The sequence below is a fragment of the Petromyzon marinus genome, chromosome 29 (assembly GCF_048934315.1).
Source record: "Petromyzon marinus isolate PM22_M1 ecotype Great Lakes invasive population chromosome 29, UKy_Petmar_22M1.pri1.0, whole genome shotgun sequence".
Taxonomy (NCBI): Eukaryota; Metazoa; Chordata; class Hyperoartia; order Petromyzontiformes; family Petromyzontidae; genus Petromyzon; species Petromyzon marinus.
Window position 1 is genome coordinate 10,963,959 of NC_133695.1, and position 18,879 is coordinate 10,982,837.

The following is an 18,879-nucleotide window of genomic DNA, read 5'->3' on the forward strand; positions in this document are numbered from 1 at the left end:
TCCTACGGGGTTGTTTTGTAAGAGAGATGACGGCTGTCCGTGTGCTCCGTGTGGATTAAATTAGATCATTTTAAATGAGGCATTATCATCACCCTCATCAGTGAAATAATTCTACATCTACTTCCAGAGGAATCATAAAACCACTTTGTAATATTGCAAAACACCTAAATATTTTGCCTAAAAAATGCACGTATAAACATTTTATCCGAAATAAGAAATAAATAGGTGAAATATCTAATAGTCCATCAAATTATTTTGTGATGCGACTGCGTTTGCTGCGCAAGCACGATTAACAAGCACAAAAACCCGACACATTCATCACAAGCGTGTTGACGTTTGTTGTTAATAGTCTATAAGAAAAAGGCACATGCATTGAATGCTCATGCCAGACTAAAATTTAAACACACGGCTATCACCTGCAAATCACCATAGGCGCACAGCGACAATTATTATTTCTGAATGCGATCGCCGTAATATCATCCCCAACTCCGACTGCCGTCTCCCCCAAACCAAAGCTTGCTGGAAATCCGTTGAATTCCCAAAAGTTACCGTGCCCTTTGCAGCACCAACCCGCGTCCTGGGGACAGAGCTACAAAACACAAACGTACGGATGCTTTTATGTCAAAGAAAACAAAAACAACGCTGACACACACACAGGGTGGACCACACCTCACCTAAAAAGGGTGGCTTGCGGTCCATTTCCCAGAGGCGCGCCATTTCCCCGCGGCGTTAACAAGCCCAGCATTAGAGCGACGGCTGCTAACAGATGGGTGTGCTTCATCATCCTCGGTCGTGGGGGGGAATGCCTCGCGTCGTCGCAGGGCTGAGGAATATAAAGGGGGATCGTGCCGTGCTGCGCCGAGCCCAGACAAGACACCTTAGCAGCGGGGGTACCTGCTGCAGCAGAGGCGAACGTTTTATGATGTTAAGTCTCACTCCGTCCTTGGGTGCCCTATCCGTTTAAGGAGGGAACTTGCTCAGGGGGATACAAGGACGTGGGGTCCTTCTTAAGGACCCAATTCCTTTCTAAAGTCTCATCATTTTGGACAAGCGCACTAAAGAACACACACACACACGTCTTGCTTCCCCACGTTTTAGGCAATAAAATTGCTGGAGATAAAGAAAGAGCCCAGGCTGTTTAGATAAAAAATGAATCCTTCAATGTCAGAAAAGATGTGCTTCATTTCAAGCACTGGAGCGTGCGCTTATCTGCGTGTATGCAAAATGTGTCTGCTTTCACGTCTGCCTTGTCTGTGTATGCGCCTGCAATGAATCTGTGCTCATGTCTATGGCAATGTCCGTGCATGTTGCATTTGTATGTGCGTGTTATTTTCAAGAGGGGGAGAGCGGTAGCGTGGCGATCAGAGAGTACTGCACTACGAACCCAGTGGCCTGAGTTTGATCGCTGCCTATGGCTAACAGTGGTGATTACACGAACCAGGATTGGGGCCTCCCCAAGGTCAACTAATGCCTTTATTGAGTTACACGGAGCATAACCACGGTGGAGACAAAGGCAAACTAGGCGCGGATCCTGGCCACACCACCCTCCTCATGCGCCACTGTAGGCGCTTGCGAACAGCACTTGCCCAAGCAGCCTGTGTTGTCTATATGGGGGGCCTTTGTTATTTTCAAAGCAATATGTTATTTTCCCAAGCTTTTTGTTGCTGTTGTAGATTCCCTGTGATAGACCATTACATGTAATGTTAGCGTGACATACTCTTTGGTTCTTTCGGTCAAGTCACGTAGGTAGAACAAATAATAGATGACGACGTTTCGATCGCCACACAAGCAATCGTCTTCAGGTGTGGCAATAGAAATGTCGTGATCTATTATTATTTTTTCTACCTACGTGACTTTACCGAAAAAACCAACGAGTATGGATTCCTGCATTCACGAAAGCTTCAAATCAAGATTCAAGATTAGCATGACATGTCAAAATGTTTAATATGGCCCTGTTGCTTTGACAGTGTGCTAATAATGCCTGGGAATAGTTTAAATTCACAATGGCATTTGACACACACACATTATCAATAAGCAGTAATGCATGTAATTACGAAATGCAATGTGCATTTACCGTGCCCATGCTCTGTTGAACATTGTTGATGGTAAGGTATTGAATACAATTTTTGTGTAAAAATTATGATTTTTCAATGGAAAATTGTGATTAATTTTTGCAGTAAAAACTATAACAATAGCCACATCGGTGGCTATTGTACTTCCGATGAGCACGGCTGGCTAAATACGGTGCGATAGAAGTTCAACATACATACATTTAAACCTATAACCAGAACAAGTGCCTTCCGCACTGTAACATCAACCTTTGACAATCCACTACGTCGGTCAGTGCGGGTAGGCGAAGGGTGGCGGGATGGAGGACTGGTTCAGATAATAACCGGGCAGTGGTGGCTACACACGTAGCCTATAACCCAACACTGTGGAGGCAGCGAGGGTTGGTGGACCACACAGATGTTGTGAAACTCCCTTCCTGTGGGGATCCTGGAGCCACACCCTAGCTTGCCAGGAGGAACGGTAGGGGATCAATGTGGACTCCACCTGTTGCATCTGTATAGGACAGTGTTTCCTCCTCGCATGCGTCGGTTTTTCTCTGGGTAAGTTGGTTTCCTCCCACATATAAACACTCATGAATTGGCTGCTTACACTTTAATATAAAAGTGCAATATCTGTGAAAACGAGCTTTATAGCTCGTCGTATTCCTCTAGCATAAATACATCTTCTGATTCTGATTATCGCGTGGCTGCCTTCCTGCTTATCTGTGGTTCCTCCTCGCACCTCCAACTCGTTCTCTGTCGTTGAGAGCGCACAAATGCTGTACGCATTACAAGTTGATACTATAACTCATCGCCGCTGCTAGCCGTATCCAGCAATGCAACAGTCTCGTTACTCCACCAAATGACTCTTCATACAGAATAACTCATGGTCCTTTGCCAATGCACTCGTGGATGAATCAGAATAAGAATTAGAATCTTTATTTATCCTGGAGAAATCCGATGAGCTATGAAGCTCTTTTTCAGTCGGGGCGGGTCAGAAAGTTACAACAACAACAAAACAATAAAAAAACACGATAGGAGTGCAAATTATAGGAAAGGTAAGCAAATCACCACAAATAAATACGTAAAATATAAAGTATATAAGTTCAAACTGCTTAAGTACACCAACTCCTAAGCTTGGGCAAGGTAACAAATCAACAGCAAAAAGAACAGTCCGAGACCACACCAAGACAACAACACACAGCCCCTCAATACAATTTAAATACATCCAGGTCAGAGTTACAACAACAAACAATGCTAAAATACGATCGGAGTGAAAAGTGTAGGAAAGGTAATCAAATCGATTTGCAGCGCAATCGAATGGGAAACGATGTTTGTTTCTATGTAAAAAAAATCATAGTTTTTATTTTCTTTGAGAAGTGATCAATATAGACTTGGAATGTACGATTTGAATCAATCAGTAAACCCAAGTATTTGAAGCACTCCGTTTGTTGAATTGTTGTCTCTGATATTCGTAACAGGTGAAGAGAATAAAACTGGATTTTTGCTGGAAGAAAATTGCATGATTTTCGGTTTTATCAATTTATTATTTTATTCTCATTCTACGTGACTTTACCGAAAGAACCAAAGAAGATGAATCATTGCAGTCACGAAAGCTTTAAATCGAAATTTTGGGGGGGATTTAGGAGCAATTTTTATCGATAGCAATTGATGTTGAATTAAGTCGAAATCGTGTCGGAGGTTCTGTTTGACTTCGTTTGGAGATTTACCCGATACTAGTGAGTGTCATAAGAATTATTATTTTTTATTCTGAGTGATTAGTTCAAGATTTTTAAATATGAGAACAGAATTGAACCAAGCACGGAACCGCCCTTTGTTATTTTAATATTTCTGCACGAGATGTTACCGCTAAACCTTTTTAGAACGGTCTGAGAGGTAACTCTTAAACCATTTTATTGTACTGTCTGAACATTTTAATTTACCAAGTCTTGAAAGCCTCTCCTTGCCGCGTCTTGGTTATGGGGGAAGTAGCATTACTATACTTCACCATGCTGGTTAGTCGAGTTGATGGAAGTGGTGGTACCAGGCATGACTTGTTCAGATATCAGTCGCCAATGATTGTTAACCATGGTAACTGCCTCACCGTTAAGAACATGTAAATCGTATTCAATTACTCTCTGTGACTTTGCACGTGTGTATTTTAGTTCATGGTGCTCAAATAAAGTTTCCGACCAATCCATCTTGTCTTACAAAGAACATCCTGCATATGATTTATTGAGTACTTCAGTTTGAACTGGACATAATGCACTTCCAATTTAGTCGATCTCCCACCCTCTAGCGGATAAAACCTCGCAACCACTCACAGTGCACGTGGATATTGAAACAACACATACACACGTGTAAATACTGCAGCACTAAGCATACGTGCACTATGCAGAAAAAATCGACATTTACTGAAGAAGTACACTGTGGTCCTCTTGTATTAGATCACCATCAAAATATAATTTTGCTAAATGTAACAGACAGCAAGCAGCAGTGATGCATTGATCAGTAGGTGCCAGTCACCAATGCTCACTGTTGAAACTCTGTCTCGGGACACGATTGGACCCACTGGCTTGGCGAATGCCAACAATCATCGAATCTGTCATTTCCAGATGCGCTTTCTCTGCTCCACACTCCCATACCTGTGAAACCCATACGGGTTACCCCGTATTTTTGTCTAAGAAAATTGAGTTTTGAGGTCCATACGGCGTGCACAGCCGTTTCGATACGGACAAAAACAATGGGCCTATTTGTTTGTGTTTCTCCCTTGTGATGGGACTTTGTAAGGATGAACGTTGAGATTCATAAGGTGTACGGGGGTGACCAATACGGTCTGAATTAATTGGTCTGTAATAACATAGGAGGCACTGATAAGGAGTTGGCAGGTCCGCACGAGCGAACATTTACAGTACATCGAGCTTGACCAATATACGTTTGATGCAGTTTCATATGAACTTTCGAAAACGTTGGACTTGGCAACAATAGCCGAATGAATACAATGCACACCTTTACGTATATGAAGTCTGTCGAGTTATCGCAGTTGATCCCGCGAGACACCGTCAGAGCTTTATAGCGTTTGCCAATGGGCCCAATGTTGGCGGTGCTTCTCCGTGTGCATTGTTGCCGTATTAGGAAACGCTCCGGAACGTTTTTTTGTCATTGAATACAGCGGTCCTCTCGGTTAACGATGTTCATCGGTTCCACGATGAACCATAGTTCATTGGAAATTATCGTTAAAGGCTTAGTTTGTTCCAAGACGTTCACACGTTGACCCTTTTCACCCACAAACACATAGCTCACAATATTTAAACGCGCAATTTTTTTTTAATAAATAAACGTTATAACAACACATTGAAGCATTAATACTAATAGAAAGGTGGATGACTAATGAATAAATAGAGCATTCAAAAGGTGCAAGAACAGGGCATAAAATAAAATAAAGGATTACCTTAGGCCAGGGGTCTCAAACTCGCGGCCCGCGGGCCAATTGCCGCCCGCGGAACGATATTTTGTGGCCCCCTACTTGACATAAAATTTTTTATTTATTTTAAAATTATTTTTTTACCATAGCTCAGGCTCGTGACAGCTTCCGGTGTTTCTTGACGGTAAATGTTTTGGCGGCATGAAGCTTGTGTAAAAAAACACATAAATTAGCCGCATCATTGTTTTAGCCGCAGTGTTCAAAGCGTGTAAAAAAAAAGTAGCGGCTTATTGTCCGGAAATTACGGTAGTTTTTTTATTAACTTTTTTTCTATTATTATTAAATGTGTTTTGGTTTTTTTTTTGTCACCCAGCCCCAGTTATGTCTTTCTCAAAACCTGCCGTGAAGAGAAAGGTTGGCGAAGAGCACAGACAATTTCAGGAAAAGTGGGAGACGGAATATTTTTTGTTGTTGAGCACAGGGGCACCCCGACGTGTCTTATATGCACAGAGAAAGTTGCGGTGCACAAGGAATACAACATCAGACGTCATTACTTAACTAGACGTACTGAGGAGTATGAAAAATACCAGGGAGATGAGAGAGAGAGAGAGGACCGGGTCGCCAATCTTAAAACATGTCTACTGAGGCAACAAGATTTTTTCATGAAAGCAAGCAAAGAGAGTGATGCAGCAGTCGAAGCTAGCTACGTGGTGAGTGAGATTATTGCTAAGGCGGGAAAGCCATTCAAAGACGGCGAGTTCATCAACAAGTGCATGTTACAGGCTGCAAGTATAGTCTGTCCGGAAAAGAAGGGTCAGCCTTTCAGCAACAGCCTTTCAGCCAACACAGTGGCAGAGCGCATTTCTGACCTGTCAGGTAACATATATACGATCAACTGCGTGAGAAAGCCAACACATTTCCGTGGATACTCAGTCGCTCTTGATGAGAGCACAGACATCACTGACACTGCGCAGCTCGCAATGTATGTCCGTGGTGTTGACGACAATTTTGAAGTGACGGAGGAGTTGCTCACAGTGAATCCAATGCATGGCCAGACCACCGCTCAGGAGATATTGTGCCAGCTGTGTGATGCCATTGTGGATGCCGGTTTACCATAGAAGAGGTTTGCTGGAATAACCACCGACGGAGCGCCATCGATGACAGGGAGGAGAAATGGACTGGTGGCACTTGTTCAAAGAAAACTGGAAGAGGAGGGTGTGGAGGAGGCCATTGCTCTGCACTGCATTATCCATCAGCAGGCCCTTTGCAGCAAATGCCTGAAGTTTGACAATGTGATGTCTGTCGTTGTGAAATGCATCAGCCATATCAGATCCAGGGGCTTAAAGCACCGGCAGTTCCACGCCTTTTTAGAGGAAATAGAGTCAGCATATGAGGATGTGCTCTACTTCACCGAGGTACGTTGGCTCAGCAGGGGAAACGTCTTGAAGAGGTTTTTTGAGTTGAGAGCAGAAGTGAAAGCCTTCATGGAGAAGGATGGGATGGCTGTTCCTGTGCTAAGTGATCCCAAATGGCTCATGGACTTAGCTTTTCTTGTTGACATCACACAGGAGCTGAATGTACTGAACAAAAAGTTACAAGGCCAGGGGCAGCTTGTCAGTGCTGCCTATGACAAAGTCAGAGCATTCTCCACAAAACTTGTGTTATGGAAAGCCCAGCTCTCTCAGACAAACCTCTGCCATTTCCCAGCATGCAAGGCACTCATGGACGCGGGCACACTATTCAGTGGTGAGAAGTATGCTGATGCCATTGTAAGGCTACAAGAGGAATTTGATCACAGGTTTGCAGACTTCAAGACACACAGAGACACTTTTCAAATTTTTGCTGACCCCTTCTTCGATGTGCAAGATGCCCCTCCTGTGCTTCAAATGGAGCTAATTGACCTGCAGTGCAATTCTGAACTCAAAGCCAAGTTCAGGGAGGTGAGTGCAAAAGCAGACAAGCTTGGACAATTTTTGAGAGAATTGCCCTCCACCTTCCCTGAGCTTTCCAGAATGTTCAAGCGGACCATGTGCCTTTTTGGGAGTACATATCTGTGTCAAAAGCTCTTCTGCACCATGAACTTTAATAAGTCAAAGTACAGGTCCAAACTTACTGATGAGGATCTTCAAGCCATACTGAGGGTCTCAATTGCTTCCTCCCTCAAGCCGAATATGGCTCAGCTGTGTAAGAAGAGGAAGCGCTGTCAGGTCTCTGGCAGGAAGGAGTAGGTAAGAGAAGCCGATGTTCTGAAGAACCGTTCATGTTCTGAACTGTTATTAATAAAGATTGAGAAGATTGGATCAGTTGCACTTTTTTTTGGAATACTTGATGCGGCCCAGCCTCACCCAGACTCTACCTCCAGCGGCCCCCAGGTAAGTTGAGTTTGAGACCCCTGCCTTAGTCTTTCTTTACGTTCATTTTAAGGGGCCATTGCTACTGATCTTACTTAACTTTTAAGTAAAAAAACATTAAGTATTAAAGAGAGCTGTTTCCATAAGAAACGCACCACCAAACATTGAAAAGTTTAGCACCAAACTACATTCAAAACGCTCATGAAAGGGCGTCGCTGATTGGCTGAGGTCTGCCGCCGAGTCCACTTCGGAGGGCTCCGATTGGCCAAAATTAGCGGGAACCGCGTTATATCCTAAACACTCGTCAATTGAAAATTGTGTCGTTGAGAGCAGTGGGTTCTTAACATTTACTGCAGCCTTGCACCCCTTTGGGTTCTTCTCAATCGTAAATAAACACGTAGAGTTTGATGAAACGAAGTAAGTTATAATCAACGTGCCCGTGCTAAATTTGTGCTTAGATGATTTACCTTAGAACAAAAAGTCTGGCCATGTCTCTCGCACACCCCCCAGAAAGGGAAACTCGCACCCCAGGTTAAGAACCTATGTGAGGCGAATCGTTCAACGATATATCGACCATCGATGGCATCGTAAAACCGAGGGACCAATGTAACTCGTTGATAGGCGTTATTATATTGGTGGGCCACTTGAGAAAAGTGCACAACGATCGTTTTTCTACATTCAGAATTCATACCCAGAACAGAGAGAGCAGCTAACTTTAAAGGACCTTCTTAAGATTATGCCTTTGGTTCAGGTGAGTCAGGACATTAGGGGCCGTCCATAAATGACGTCACGCGATTTTGGACGATTTTTGACCCAACCCCCCTCGTCACACGGCGTCACAAAAAGTGAGATCCCCACCTCAAATATGACGTCACAAAGCTCTGCCCCCCCCCCCCAACAAAACATACTTCAAATATGGCGCTGCACTCTGATGTTTTAGTAGAAAACATTTATAAAAAAAAGTATTTAATTAAGTAAAACGTGTTGTCTATATTTATTTAAAGTTACGCATTTTGATGTGACGTCACATTTCTCAACCCCCCCCCCCCCCCACTCGTCACACATCGTCACAAATGTATGACCCCCCACCCCCCCAGGTGCGTGACGTCATTTATGGACGGCCCCTTAGGGTTTTGAGGATTCTAAAGTAATGGTTCAGACACGTGTGTTTATTGGATACTACGGGAAGCATAAATTTTGACTTAAAACTTTCGTGACTGCAGGAATTAATATTCTTTGGTTCTTTCGGTAAAGTGACGTAGATAGATTAAAAAAAATCATAAAAAAACAAAACTCACGACGTTTCGATCGCAACACAAGCGGTCGTCATCAGGCGACTGATGACAACCGCTTGTGTGGTTTTTTTTATTTTATTTTATTAATTTCTATCTACGTGACTTTACCGAAAGAACCAAAGAATACAGGCGGCATCTTTGTTCCGCGTGACGTTAAAATATAGAGTAGCAGAGATGGGTATTGAAACCATCTCAGTTTCAGTTCCTTCTATAGGGTATCCCTATCTTCTTCATCAATGTATTATCCAAACTAGAATACAGGGTGCTTAAAAAAAAGTAACACTTGGATGGGACTATCGTTTTTAATGGAACAATAATGGATAATACACTGTAACATGATAACAAATGTAATGTTAATAGCTTCAAAAAGTCAAAGAGTCTCCACTTGTTCGCCATCGTTGTCAACACACGTGGCCTGGAATCTTCTCCAGGTGGTCTCCAGAGCCCGGAGGCACATTTCTCGTGGTGTTGTTGCAAATTCTCAGAAGTGTTAAAAAAAATGTTGAAGCACCCTGTATATCGCACAAACCCCTGGCGTCAGTTTGTGGCATTCGGAAGTTCAAATTGCTAACACGTAGTTTGAAAATATTGCAAAGCCAAATTTCATATTTTATGCAATAGCGGAAACAGATGAAAATGTTCCGGTTACACAATGAGTCACAATGCCCTCCCCATCCATGGCTGCCTGCCACACCACTGCTTCCCCATCACGACCTTGCCTCTAACAGCCAACCACCGTCACATACACACATGAGGACATTGTACAAATTATTTGGTGATGTTGCATTGGAAGTGGTGTACAAACAATACAAAAAACCTCAATACATTCATCAATAACAATGGGGCCTGAAAATAATATATATAATTTTTCTATGTTTCTGGCAATGCCCTTTTTATGGCAAACAAATATAGAGGCCAAAGACGAGTTGGTGACTTCACTTTTACATCATTTAAAAAAAGTGTTCTGATGACCAGTTTTTTTAATAAAAGGTAAAGGTACAACCTTTACCATTTAACTGAGAAGCAAGTGCAAATGGACTTAGGCCATGGTGCCGTTTGTAGATTCGCGCGTGTCAATCGGTGCATTCATTGATAGAATTCCACCGAAACTGGTTACTTGTTCCTAAGTTTTAGAACCTGTGATAGTCTGAAAATCGTTACCACTTTCCTAGTTGTCATCGAACAACCCTTGGTAGAGACCGAACCCTGACATAGAAAAGTGAAACTGTTCCATACCACATTGTTCAACTGCTGACTTTATTGCAGAAATGCGTGGCAGTTAAATTCCTTCCATTGAATTGGTATTAGGGCCCAGAAGTTAGTCTCATAGTTCTCTACATTTTAATTCCCAGACTCCTCTGCCTCAGACAATCATGGCACTTAAAATCCTTGCATTGAAATGGTAATCGAGCCCAGAAATGTACTTCCCATGATGCATTGTGCCAGTAACATTGTATAACTTCATTTTTGTTATATAAATCATTATTTTTAGGAGTAATACTTTTGATTATTGCAGGCGTTGGTTCTCAACATATAATCTTTGACAACCATTTAAAAACCGGACATCAGCATTACTTAAATTTAGGCCCTATGGTGTGAAGCGCAATCTCCAACTCTTATTATCACTCTATCCCTCTGGCCTGTTTATCACGACGGAAAAGGGCCATTGCCCAAAACGTCACCAATTATGTATTGTTTCATGCCACTGTGTTGTTCACTAGTGTGTTGAGTTTTACTGCTAACTTGCGTGGGAATACACATTTAGACATAACCAATTATTTTACCCTAAATTATTCTGTAGATATTCTCACACTGATCACTGAAGCCTGAAAAAAGTGCATCTTTATTTCACTGAAGCCACTTTAACCTTGCTTCTTAATTGCAAATAAACTTTGAAGCTTTCTCATGAATTGAATTGCACTATGAAAACATGGAACACTTCTTAATTCTTAAAAAAAAATTACATTACTTGGTTCAAAAGTTGTTAAAACTCCCATCCAGCTGAAAATGTGGGAGGAGGCTTGGAGATTTAATTTTGATAAACAACACCACTTTGTAGACATAAGCAATCCCAGTTGTGAGATTAATATTGAGTAAACATTGTAATGTGCCTTAGAAGTCTCGCCAAAATACGAGAGGGACTCAATTATTAATATTCTGCCAACACAAAATTCTGAAGGTTTCATAAACATCCCATAGCAACACTTGTTGTCTGCTAGCACACACTTTGCTTGCCAGCTATTGAACACTTAGTCGTACTTTTTTCACTTAAAATGTTTAATTTATGCCTTGTAATTCACACCAGTGATGTTGAGAAACCAAGAACTGTATTGTACAGTATATGTTCAGTCATGCGACACAACAGCCACTATGGGCTCACTTAGACATGGCATTAAACATGGCACGCTGATTGAGTATTCATGAATATATATTATGGTATGTTTGCTCACAAGAGTTTTGAATGTAAATTCAGAACTAAAATTATCGCCTGGTGGAGTTTATTTTGCAGGCATTACGTTTTAACTGAGTGAGGCTCAATTTTCACGAGTACACAGTGAAAACAATGAACACAGGAAACACGCAGGAGTCCCAAAACTTTCATAATCTGTGCATTTTTTTTAAGAATGCTGCCACAGTGAAATGGTCAGCACACTGGACCTGAAATCCAGAGGTCACCAGTTCGATCTCGAGGCACGTGGCAGTTGAAGCAATGGCGCGAGTTTCTTAAATGCCCTCACCTCTCTGTCCAACCAGGAGTATAAATGTGCGTACACCATTTACAGTGGATCGGCAACTTGTGTGTGGTGGGGTAATGCTTGGGTACTCCAAACTCTTTCTTCCAAGACGTCCGACCAGCATGGAAGAGTAGGACAAAACACCCTCTGAAGGGACCTCTAGTGGATGCCCTTTTGCTGGAAGTGGAGTGAGCAAGTAATTGTTTGCTTTCAAAAATACCATACTGTGTTTTGTTTAATGCCAGATTTCACGCAAATTTGTATTTCACACAAATCGCTCCTGTGTGCTGTTGTATCGCATGTTTTGTGGGTTTTTTGCGGTTTCTGCCGTATAGCTCGCCCGACAATTTATGCGATTATATAACACACTGAAGAACTGTACTGCACACTGCGAAAATTTTAACATAACGACAAATATACCCAATAAAAAAACAAGGTACGCAATTCCTACTCAATGCCACCGATAGTTTTTTTCCATAAGTGCGTACAGGTTAACAAAAAACCACCCGGTCACATCAATGTCATCGTGCAGCTTTCCCTTACATCTAGACTGTGGTCTCGATAATGAGGACACTGCAGGCTTGCAGGGATAAGGAATTAATTCAGGGAGTGCTGGTGAATTTTGTATCCTTGGGATACTCCCACAAAACAATGACTTCCACAACAGGTGTTTGGCACGGGTGTATGGGAAACGCTCGCGTGTCCCGTACGAACAACTACTCTATCTCAGGCACGTAAAAAAATCTCGGAAGCCAGTGCTGTTTTAACATGTTATAATTTATTTACAGGTGAATGTTACACTTTCACAGGGCCAACGGTTTTATTAGCTTGGGGTGGTCAGAAGGTAACTGGAACAACAAAATGGAGGACAATATAGGAACATTGTATTGCCAAACAGGAATTACCATTGGGTATGAATTTAGTTTTTCACGTATTTTATCCCAGGGTACAATATATTAGATATAAATATGGAATGGAACTGTTGCATATGACGCCCCCTGGGTGGGGTGGGGGGATAGAGCAAGCAATGAAATCAGCTCATCAGCTTGTGTGCAGGAGCCATGTGGATTATGATGTCGCAGGATCATGAAAGATGGTGGTGGAATGGGGAGGACTTCATCCAACAGAAGATTGACCATGGATGACGATTATATATAGCATATGTTTCGGGATATATTGTACATCAACTCGTGTAAATAAACACAGTATAGTAAAACATCTCGTATCCAAAATTATGTCATCGAATTCAAGTCTCTGCATTGTAGCATGGGTTTCTACACTGTTTAGAACCATGGCTTAAATATTGACTTAAAGCATTCGTGACTGCAGGAATTCATATTCTTTGCGTCTTTCGGTAAAGGCACGTCGATAGGTTCAAAGAAAATAAATGTTTTTTTTCTTTTAACCTATCTACGTGACTTTACCGAAAGACCCAAAGAATATGACCCATGGCTTAGTTTTGGGACAGACACAGAGAGAGATTATATCACAGTATCCCCCATGCAGGTAGACTCACAGGATGTTACAGTGCCGATAAATTTTTTTCACATATTTAACATTTAAAACTTAAAATGTTATTAGATCTTAATCTAAGTCCTAATAATAGATAAAGATAACCTGATTCAACAAATTACACAAAAACATTATACTCGTTCAACATTTATATATCCTCAAGTGATTCTACATTCAATAACCATGTATGTGAACCTTTAGATTCAGTAACTGGTGACACCCCCTTGAGCAGCAACATTTCGATGGGGTTTAGGTCCAGACTTTGACTAGGCCATTGTAAAACACATAACTTATTCTGCATTCATTTTTTGTACATCTTCTTGTATATTTAGGATAATTGTCTTGTTGCAAGACCTACCTTCCGTTCAGCTTCAGCTCAAGGACGGATGGCCTGAGATTCTCCTCTAGAACCTTCTGATACAATACAGAATTCATGGTTGTGTCAATAATGGCAAGCTGTCCAGATCTTGAGGCAGCAAAGCAGCCCCAAACCATCACATTCTCACCACTATGCTTGATGGTTGGGATGAGGTTCTCTGTTTGAAAGGAGTGTCTGGTTTTCACCAAACATAAGGTTTCTCATTGAGGCCAAAAAGTTATACCTTTGACTCGTCTGTCCAGAGAACATTGTTCCAGAAGTCTTGTGGATCATCTATGTGCTCTTTTGGAGAGCAGTGGTTTTCTCCTTGCTATCCTTCCATGAATACCATTCTTGTTCATTCTTTTTCAGATAGTTGAGTCATGGACACTCACATTAGCAAAAGTGAGGGTGGCCTGCAGAACTTTGGATGTTTCTTTGGGGTTCTTTGTGACTTCCTTGATGATTTTCAGGTTTGTTCTTGGAGAGATTTTGGTAGGTCAACCGCTCCTGGGTAGAGTGACTGTGGTCTTGAACTTTCTCCATTTGTAGACTATCTGTCTGACAGTGGTAGGGTGGAGGCCCAAATTCTAAGACCCTTTCCGGACTGATGAGCATCAATAACTTTTTTCCTGAGGTCCTCAGATTTATTTTGATCGTGGCATGACTTGTTTTCCACACACCTGTATGGTGAAGACCAAACTCACAAAGTTACTGATCTTTATGAAGAGTGGGGCCTCCTAAATTCACCCCTGAAGATCTGCCTAATTATTTAAACACCTGATGAAAAATGTTCCCTTCATTAAGCTAATGAAACCAGGGCTAAATTACTTTTCACCTACCCTGAACCTTAATTCCTCATTTGTTGTTTAATTCATACATCGTGTTGTTTCAAATGCATGGAATTTGGTAATATAAACGGTTTTGATTGAAGAAGGCTATCATGGTAAAACTATGGAATTTCCATAATTTTCATTGGGGTTCAAAAACTGTATATAGGTATAGGTAAATACCTAGCTATTAAATCTTAGAAATCTAGTGGCATGTCCAGCGGATGATGCAGTGCTTAGATCTCCATCTGTGGTGGCCCTGGAGGCATATGCTGCTTGTGAGTTTGGTGAGGTCACGGAGCACGTGAATGGAAATGGATCAAGGGAAATGGTTCCTCTAGTGGCTGGACGCTTTGTTGGATAGAACTGATACATTCCCAAGGCCATTCCCAAGCCATTTCAGGCTGTTCCTTGAAAGATCCTGGAACAGATCAGAATGACCTGGATTCCATTATGGCTTTGCTGTTTCGAAATGTGGTCCTCCTGAAATTGAAATTTCCATTAACCATCATTTAAGAGTTTTAAGATGCAGCTGAGGCTTTCCTACATGTGTAGCGGCATTGTTACCCGCAACATGTATACTTACCTGCATAGCAGTATTGTATGAGTCACGACTACAATAACCGTTAACCAGGGGTGAGGGGGCCAGAGCCCAATAAGAGAGGGAGCTGGGGGGGGCAACGGTTGGACCCAGACCCTCTCGAGACAGCACGGTTGGGAGAGACAAGGATATAAAGGGCAGCTCTCCCAGCATGAGTCAGTCCGCACTCACCTCAAGACTCGAGACATCTAGATAGTGCCCTGGGACTTCCGACCTCCGGCCCTTGTCAGTGCCAGGTCCGAACGGCCCAGTGGCGGTACCCGTTAAGCAGAGTATAGTGTGAGGGCACACTAAGTATGAGGACGTATCCTCTAGGTTATCGGGTGAGAGAGGCCATTACCTCTCTGTGTTAGGGACGTTCTCTGACGTTAGAGTAAATAAACAGTGTTGCCTACGAAGAAGTCTCTGCCTCCTTTGTCAACACTACAACTGGTGTCAGAAGTGGGATAGAATCCACACCGCCATGGACACTCGAAGCAAAACAACACGCGCGGGAACCTCCGAAGACGCCGCCGAAGACAGGCTGCACATTGGTCCCGGAACCTCGTATGAGAGGGGTGATGAAGGGCCGTTCATCACGGTGCACACGACTGGGCTGCCCAGCCCTTCGTCGCCATTTATGGACGACATGCGCGCTGCACGCTCGCAGCTTGCCGAGCTCCTGCACGCAGCAGCATCTCTTCTCGACCGGCTACACGTCGGCGAGCCAGGAGTAGCAAACCGACCGATCGCGCCTGCAGAAGCTATAGCGGGTGCCGAGATGTTGGATTCAGCCGCCAGTCACAATGACAGATCAACGGACATTTCCACTGAGACGGTCGCGACGGGCGACTCAACCACATCCTCTGCAACAACGGCTTCCCGTTATGAAGGCATTCTCCACGTCCGAGGGAGATTGGGCTGCCTTCAGCAGGAGATTCCTGGCCAACGCAGAAACGGCGGGGTGGTCGGAGGAAGACACGCTCAAAGCTCTCCCTTCGGCTTTGGATGATGATGCCTTGGCGGCATTTATCTCAGTGCCACCGGCGGACCGCTCCTCTCTCCCCCAAGTGATGAAGCAGCTGGCAGCAGTCTACGACCCTCCATCATACTTGCGCCACCGCTTCGCTGACAGGAAGCGAGGAGTTAACGAGACCCCCCTCACCTACCGCAGCTCATTGCTGGCACTTGCAAGGGCTGCATATCCACGAATGGGAGAGGAAGGCATTGACGCAATAGTCATGGAGAAGATGTTGGTGCTGGCTCGTGAGTTACGTGTGATGGTGCAAGCCATCAACGACTCTGACCTCTCTTCTCTACAAGTGACGAAGAGCATCCAAGCACACCTCTTCTTCCAGCGACAAGGCACAGTGCCGAATTGTGTTGCCTTGGCAAGCACTGCCGTGGATCGCAACGCTATGGAAAATCTTCCTCCCGCTCAAGCGTGTGGTGCACAAGGAGCGTCCAGCTGGGAAAATCGTCCGCGTCGCCATGAGGAGAACACTCGCAAGAGGACGCCTCAATGTCAGGACTACAGCACCGTCTCTTGCTACAACTGCGGCCTGCAAGGTCACGTCGCATCGGGCTGCCAGGTTCCTCGATGGTGGCTCCCGATGACTCCAACACCGATGGGACGATCTTCCACCTTTTCGCAACACTCAGAGGCGAGTCGTGGCACCACACACACCCGGCCAGATAGCACACCTCACACACCTCACCGCGTCGTTTCGGGTTGTGCGTAGGGTTGCGTCACGCCGAGTCGTTCGCATGATAGACTGCAGCTTCGACCGGGTCAGTGGTCGGAGCTACCCCATAGGGTGATCGCTGCGACCGCGGGGACGTCGGTTGTCACGGGTTCCTTTGACGGTATCAGGTTTAGAACACTCATTGACACGGGTGCGTCCGTCACCATCATTTCCCAGTTGATTTATGACATGCTGCCTGGGAAATATCACTCTCTGAGCCCTGTTGAAGTGCCTTGTTATGCAGCCAACGGCGGATCACTCGGTATTATAGGTCAACTTCATGCTGAAATTTCTATCGGGGATGTTAAATTAGCAGGACCGATTTTGGTTTCCACATTGCTAGCCATTCCATGTCTCCTCGGAACGGACTTTTTGGCCAAAATGCTTATCAGAATTTTGATCGATCAGAGCTGCATCAAGTTGCCTTCCTGTCGCCGTGTTGCATTTTTGCCTCCTGTCACACGGCTGTGCACTCCAGCACATTCCACAGTGCAAGCACTCGCGGCAGTTTCGGTAAATATCCCGTTGGGAGCGCAAATGTTAGTGCCTCTCCAGTTGCGCAAGCAGCTCGATCCTGCTACGACTACTGCTGGCATTTTGCTGGAACCATCTAAGAAAGCGACACACGGACTGGCACTTGTTGGGGCTCAGACACTGGTATCAGCAGAGGGACAACCTTTTATACAGGTCTTGAACACGGGTCTGCACACGTCGGTCATTTGTATTGTCGTTGCTCACGCGTCGCCGGCACTTCGCGAGACACACATCGTTAGTAGCGTTGGGGTTGGTACATGTCCGACGCCGAGCCCAAGTACAGATTTTCGCTGGCTTGATTCGTTATGCTCAGACTCAGCTGAGCTCTCTGAGTCCCAACGCCAGAAATTGAGATCACTCCTAATTGAATTTTCTGATATTTTCAGTAAAGGTAAATTTGACTTAGCCCGCACCAATTTGCTCAGTCACCACATTGAAATGGGGGACACGGCCCCCATACGCCAAAATCCATATAGAATGAGTCCTGCCGAAAAGGAGCGGGTCAGGCTGGCCGTTGATGACATGTTGGCAGCCGATGTTATCTCTCCATCTAACAGTCCGTGGGGTGCGCCAATTGTTCTTGTCAAAAAGCACGACAGAAGCCTCCACTTCTGCGTTGATTTTCGCAAATTGAATAAAATCACAATTGCACATGCTTACTCACTACCACGGATTGACGACTCCTTTGACGCCTTGGCCGGCGCTCAATTTTTTTCAACATTGGACCTGCTATCCGGATTTTGGCAGTTACCTCTAGACGAGACGTCCCGACCCACAACGGCGTTTCGCACGCCACAAGGTCTCTACCAATTTAATCGGTTACCCATGGGACTCCACTCCACGCCAGCAACATTTCAGAGACTCATGGAACTCGTTCTGGCCGGTCTTCAATGGGACTCTTATCTAATATATTTGGACGATGTCATTGTTTTCAGCCACTCCTTCGATGAGCACCTCGAACGGCTGCGAGCTGCATTTGGAAAAATGAGGAATGCTAACTTAAAGTTTAAACCACAGAAGTGCCATCTTATGCAGAAATCCGTCAGATACCTTGGCCACATTTTTAGCGAGTCTGGCATCGCTACAGATCCTGAGAAGACAAAGTGCGTGAGGACATGGGCCACACCTACGTCGGTGGGGGAAGTGCGTAGTTTCATCGGATTCGTGTCGTATTACAGGCGCTTTGTTGAAAACTTTGCCACAATTGCCAAACCACTTCACCCCTTAACAGCAAAAGGTGTTAAATTTCATTGGGACGAGGCTCAGGAATCTTCTTTTCAAACCCTTCGAAATGCTCTGGCCGATGTCCCGACACTCAGTTACCCCGATTTTAACAAGCAATTTATCTTGGACACCGACGCCAGTGATACAGGTATTGGCGCTGTTCTATCTCAAATCGTTGACGGCGTGGAGAGGGTCATTGCATACAGTAGTAGAGTTCTCTCACCGACAGAACAACGCTACTGC

General features: G+C 44.1%; 1 protein-coding gene across 2 annotated transcripts in view; it reads right to left on the minus strand.

Annotated features, from left to right (window-relative positions):
• LOC142929353 (uncharacterized) overlaps nucleotides 1–1,377 on the minus strand; it is a 35,342-nt gene extending 33,965 nt beyond the window's left edge. For both annotated transcript variants that reach the window (XR_012945648.1, XM_076070557.1), the window contains exon 1: nucleotides 675–1,377. Coding sequence is in view for 1 of the 2 variants with exons in the window: in XM_076070557.1 (XP_075926672.1) it covers nucleotides 675–784 (110 nt within the window). In the remaining variant the exon portion in view is untranslated. The remainder of the gene's footprint in view (nucleotides 1–674) is intronic.
• Between the last annotated feature and the right edge of the window lie 17,502 nt (nucleotides 1,378–18,879).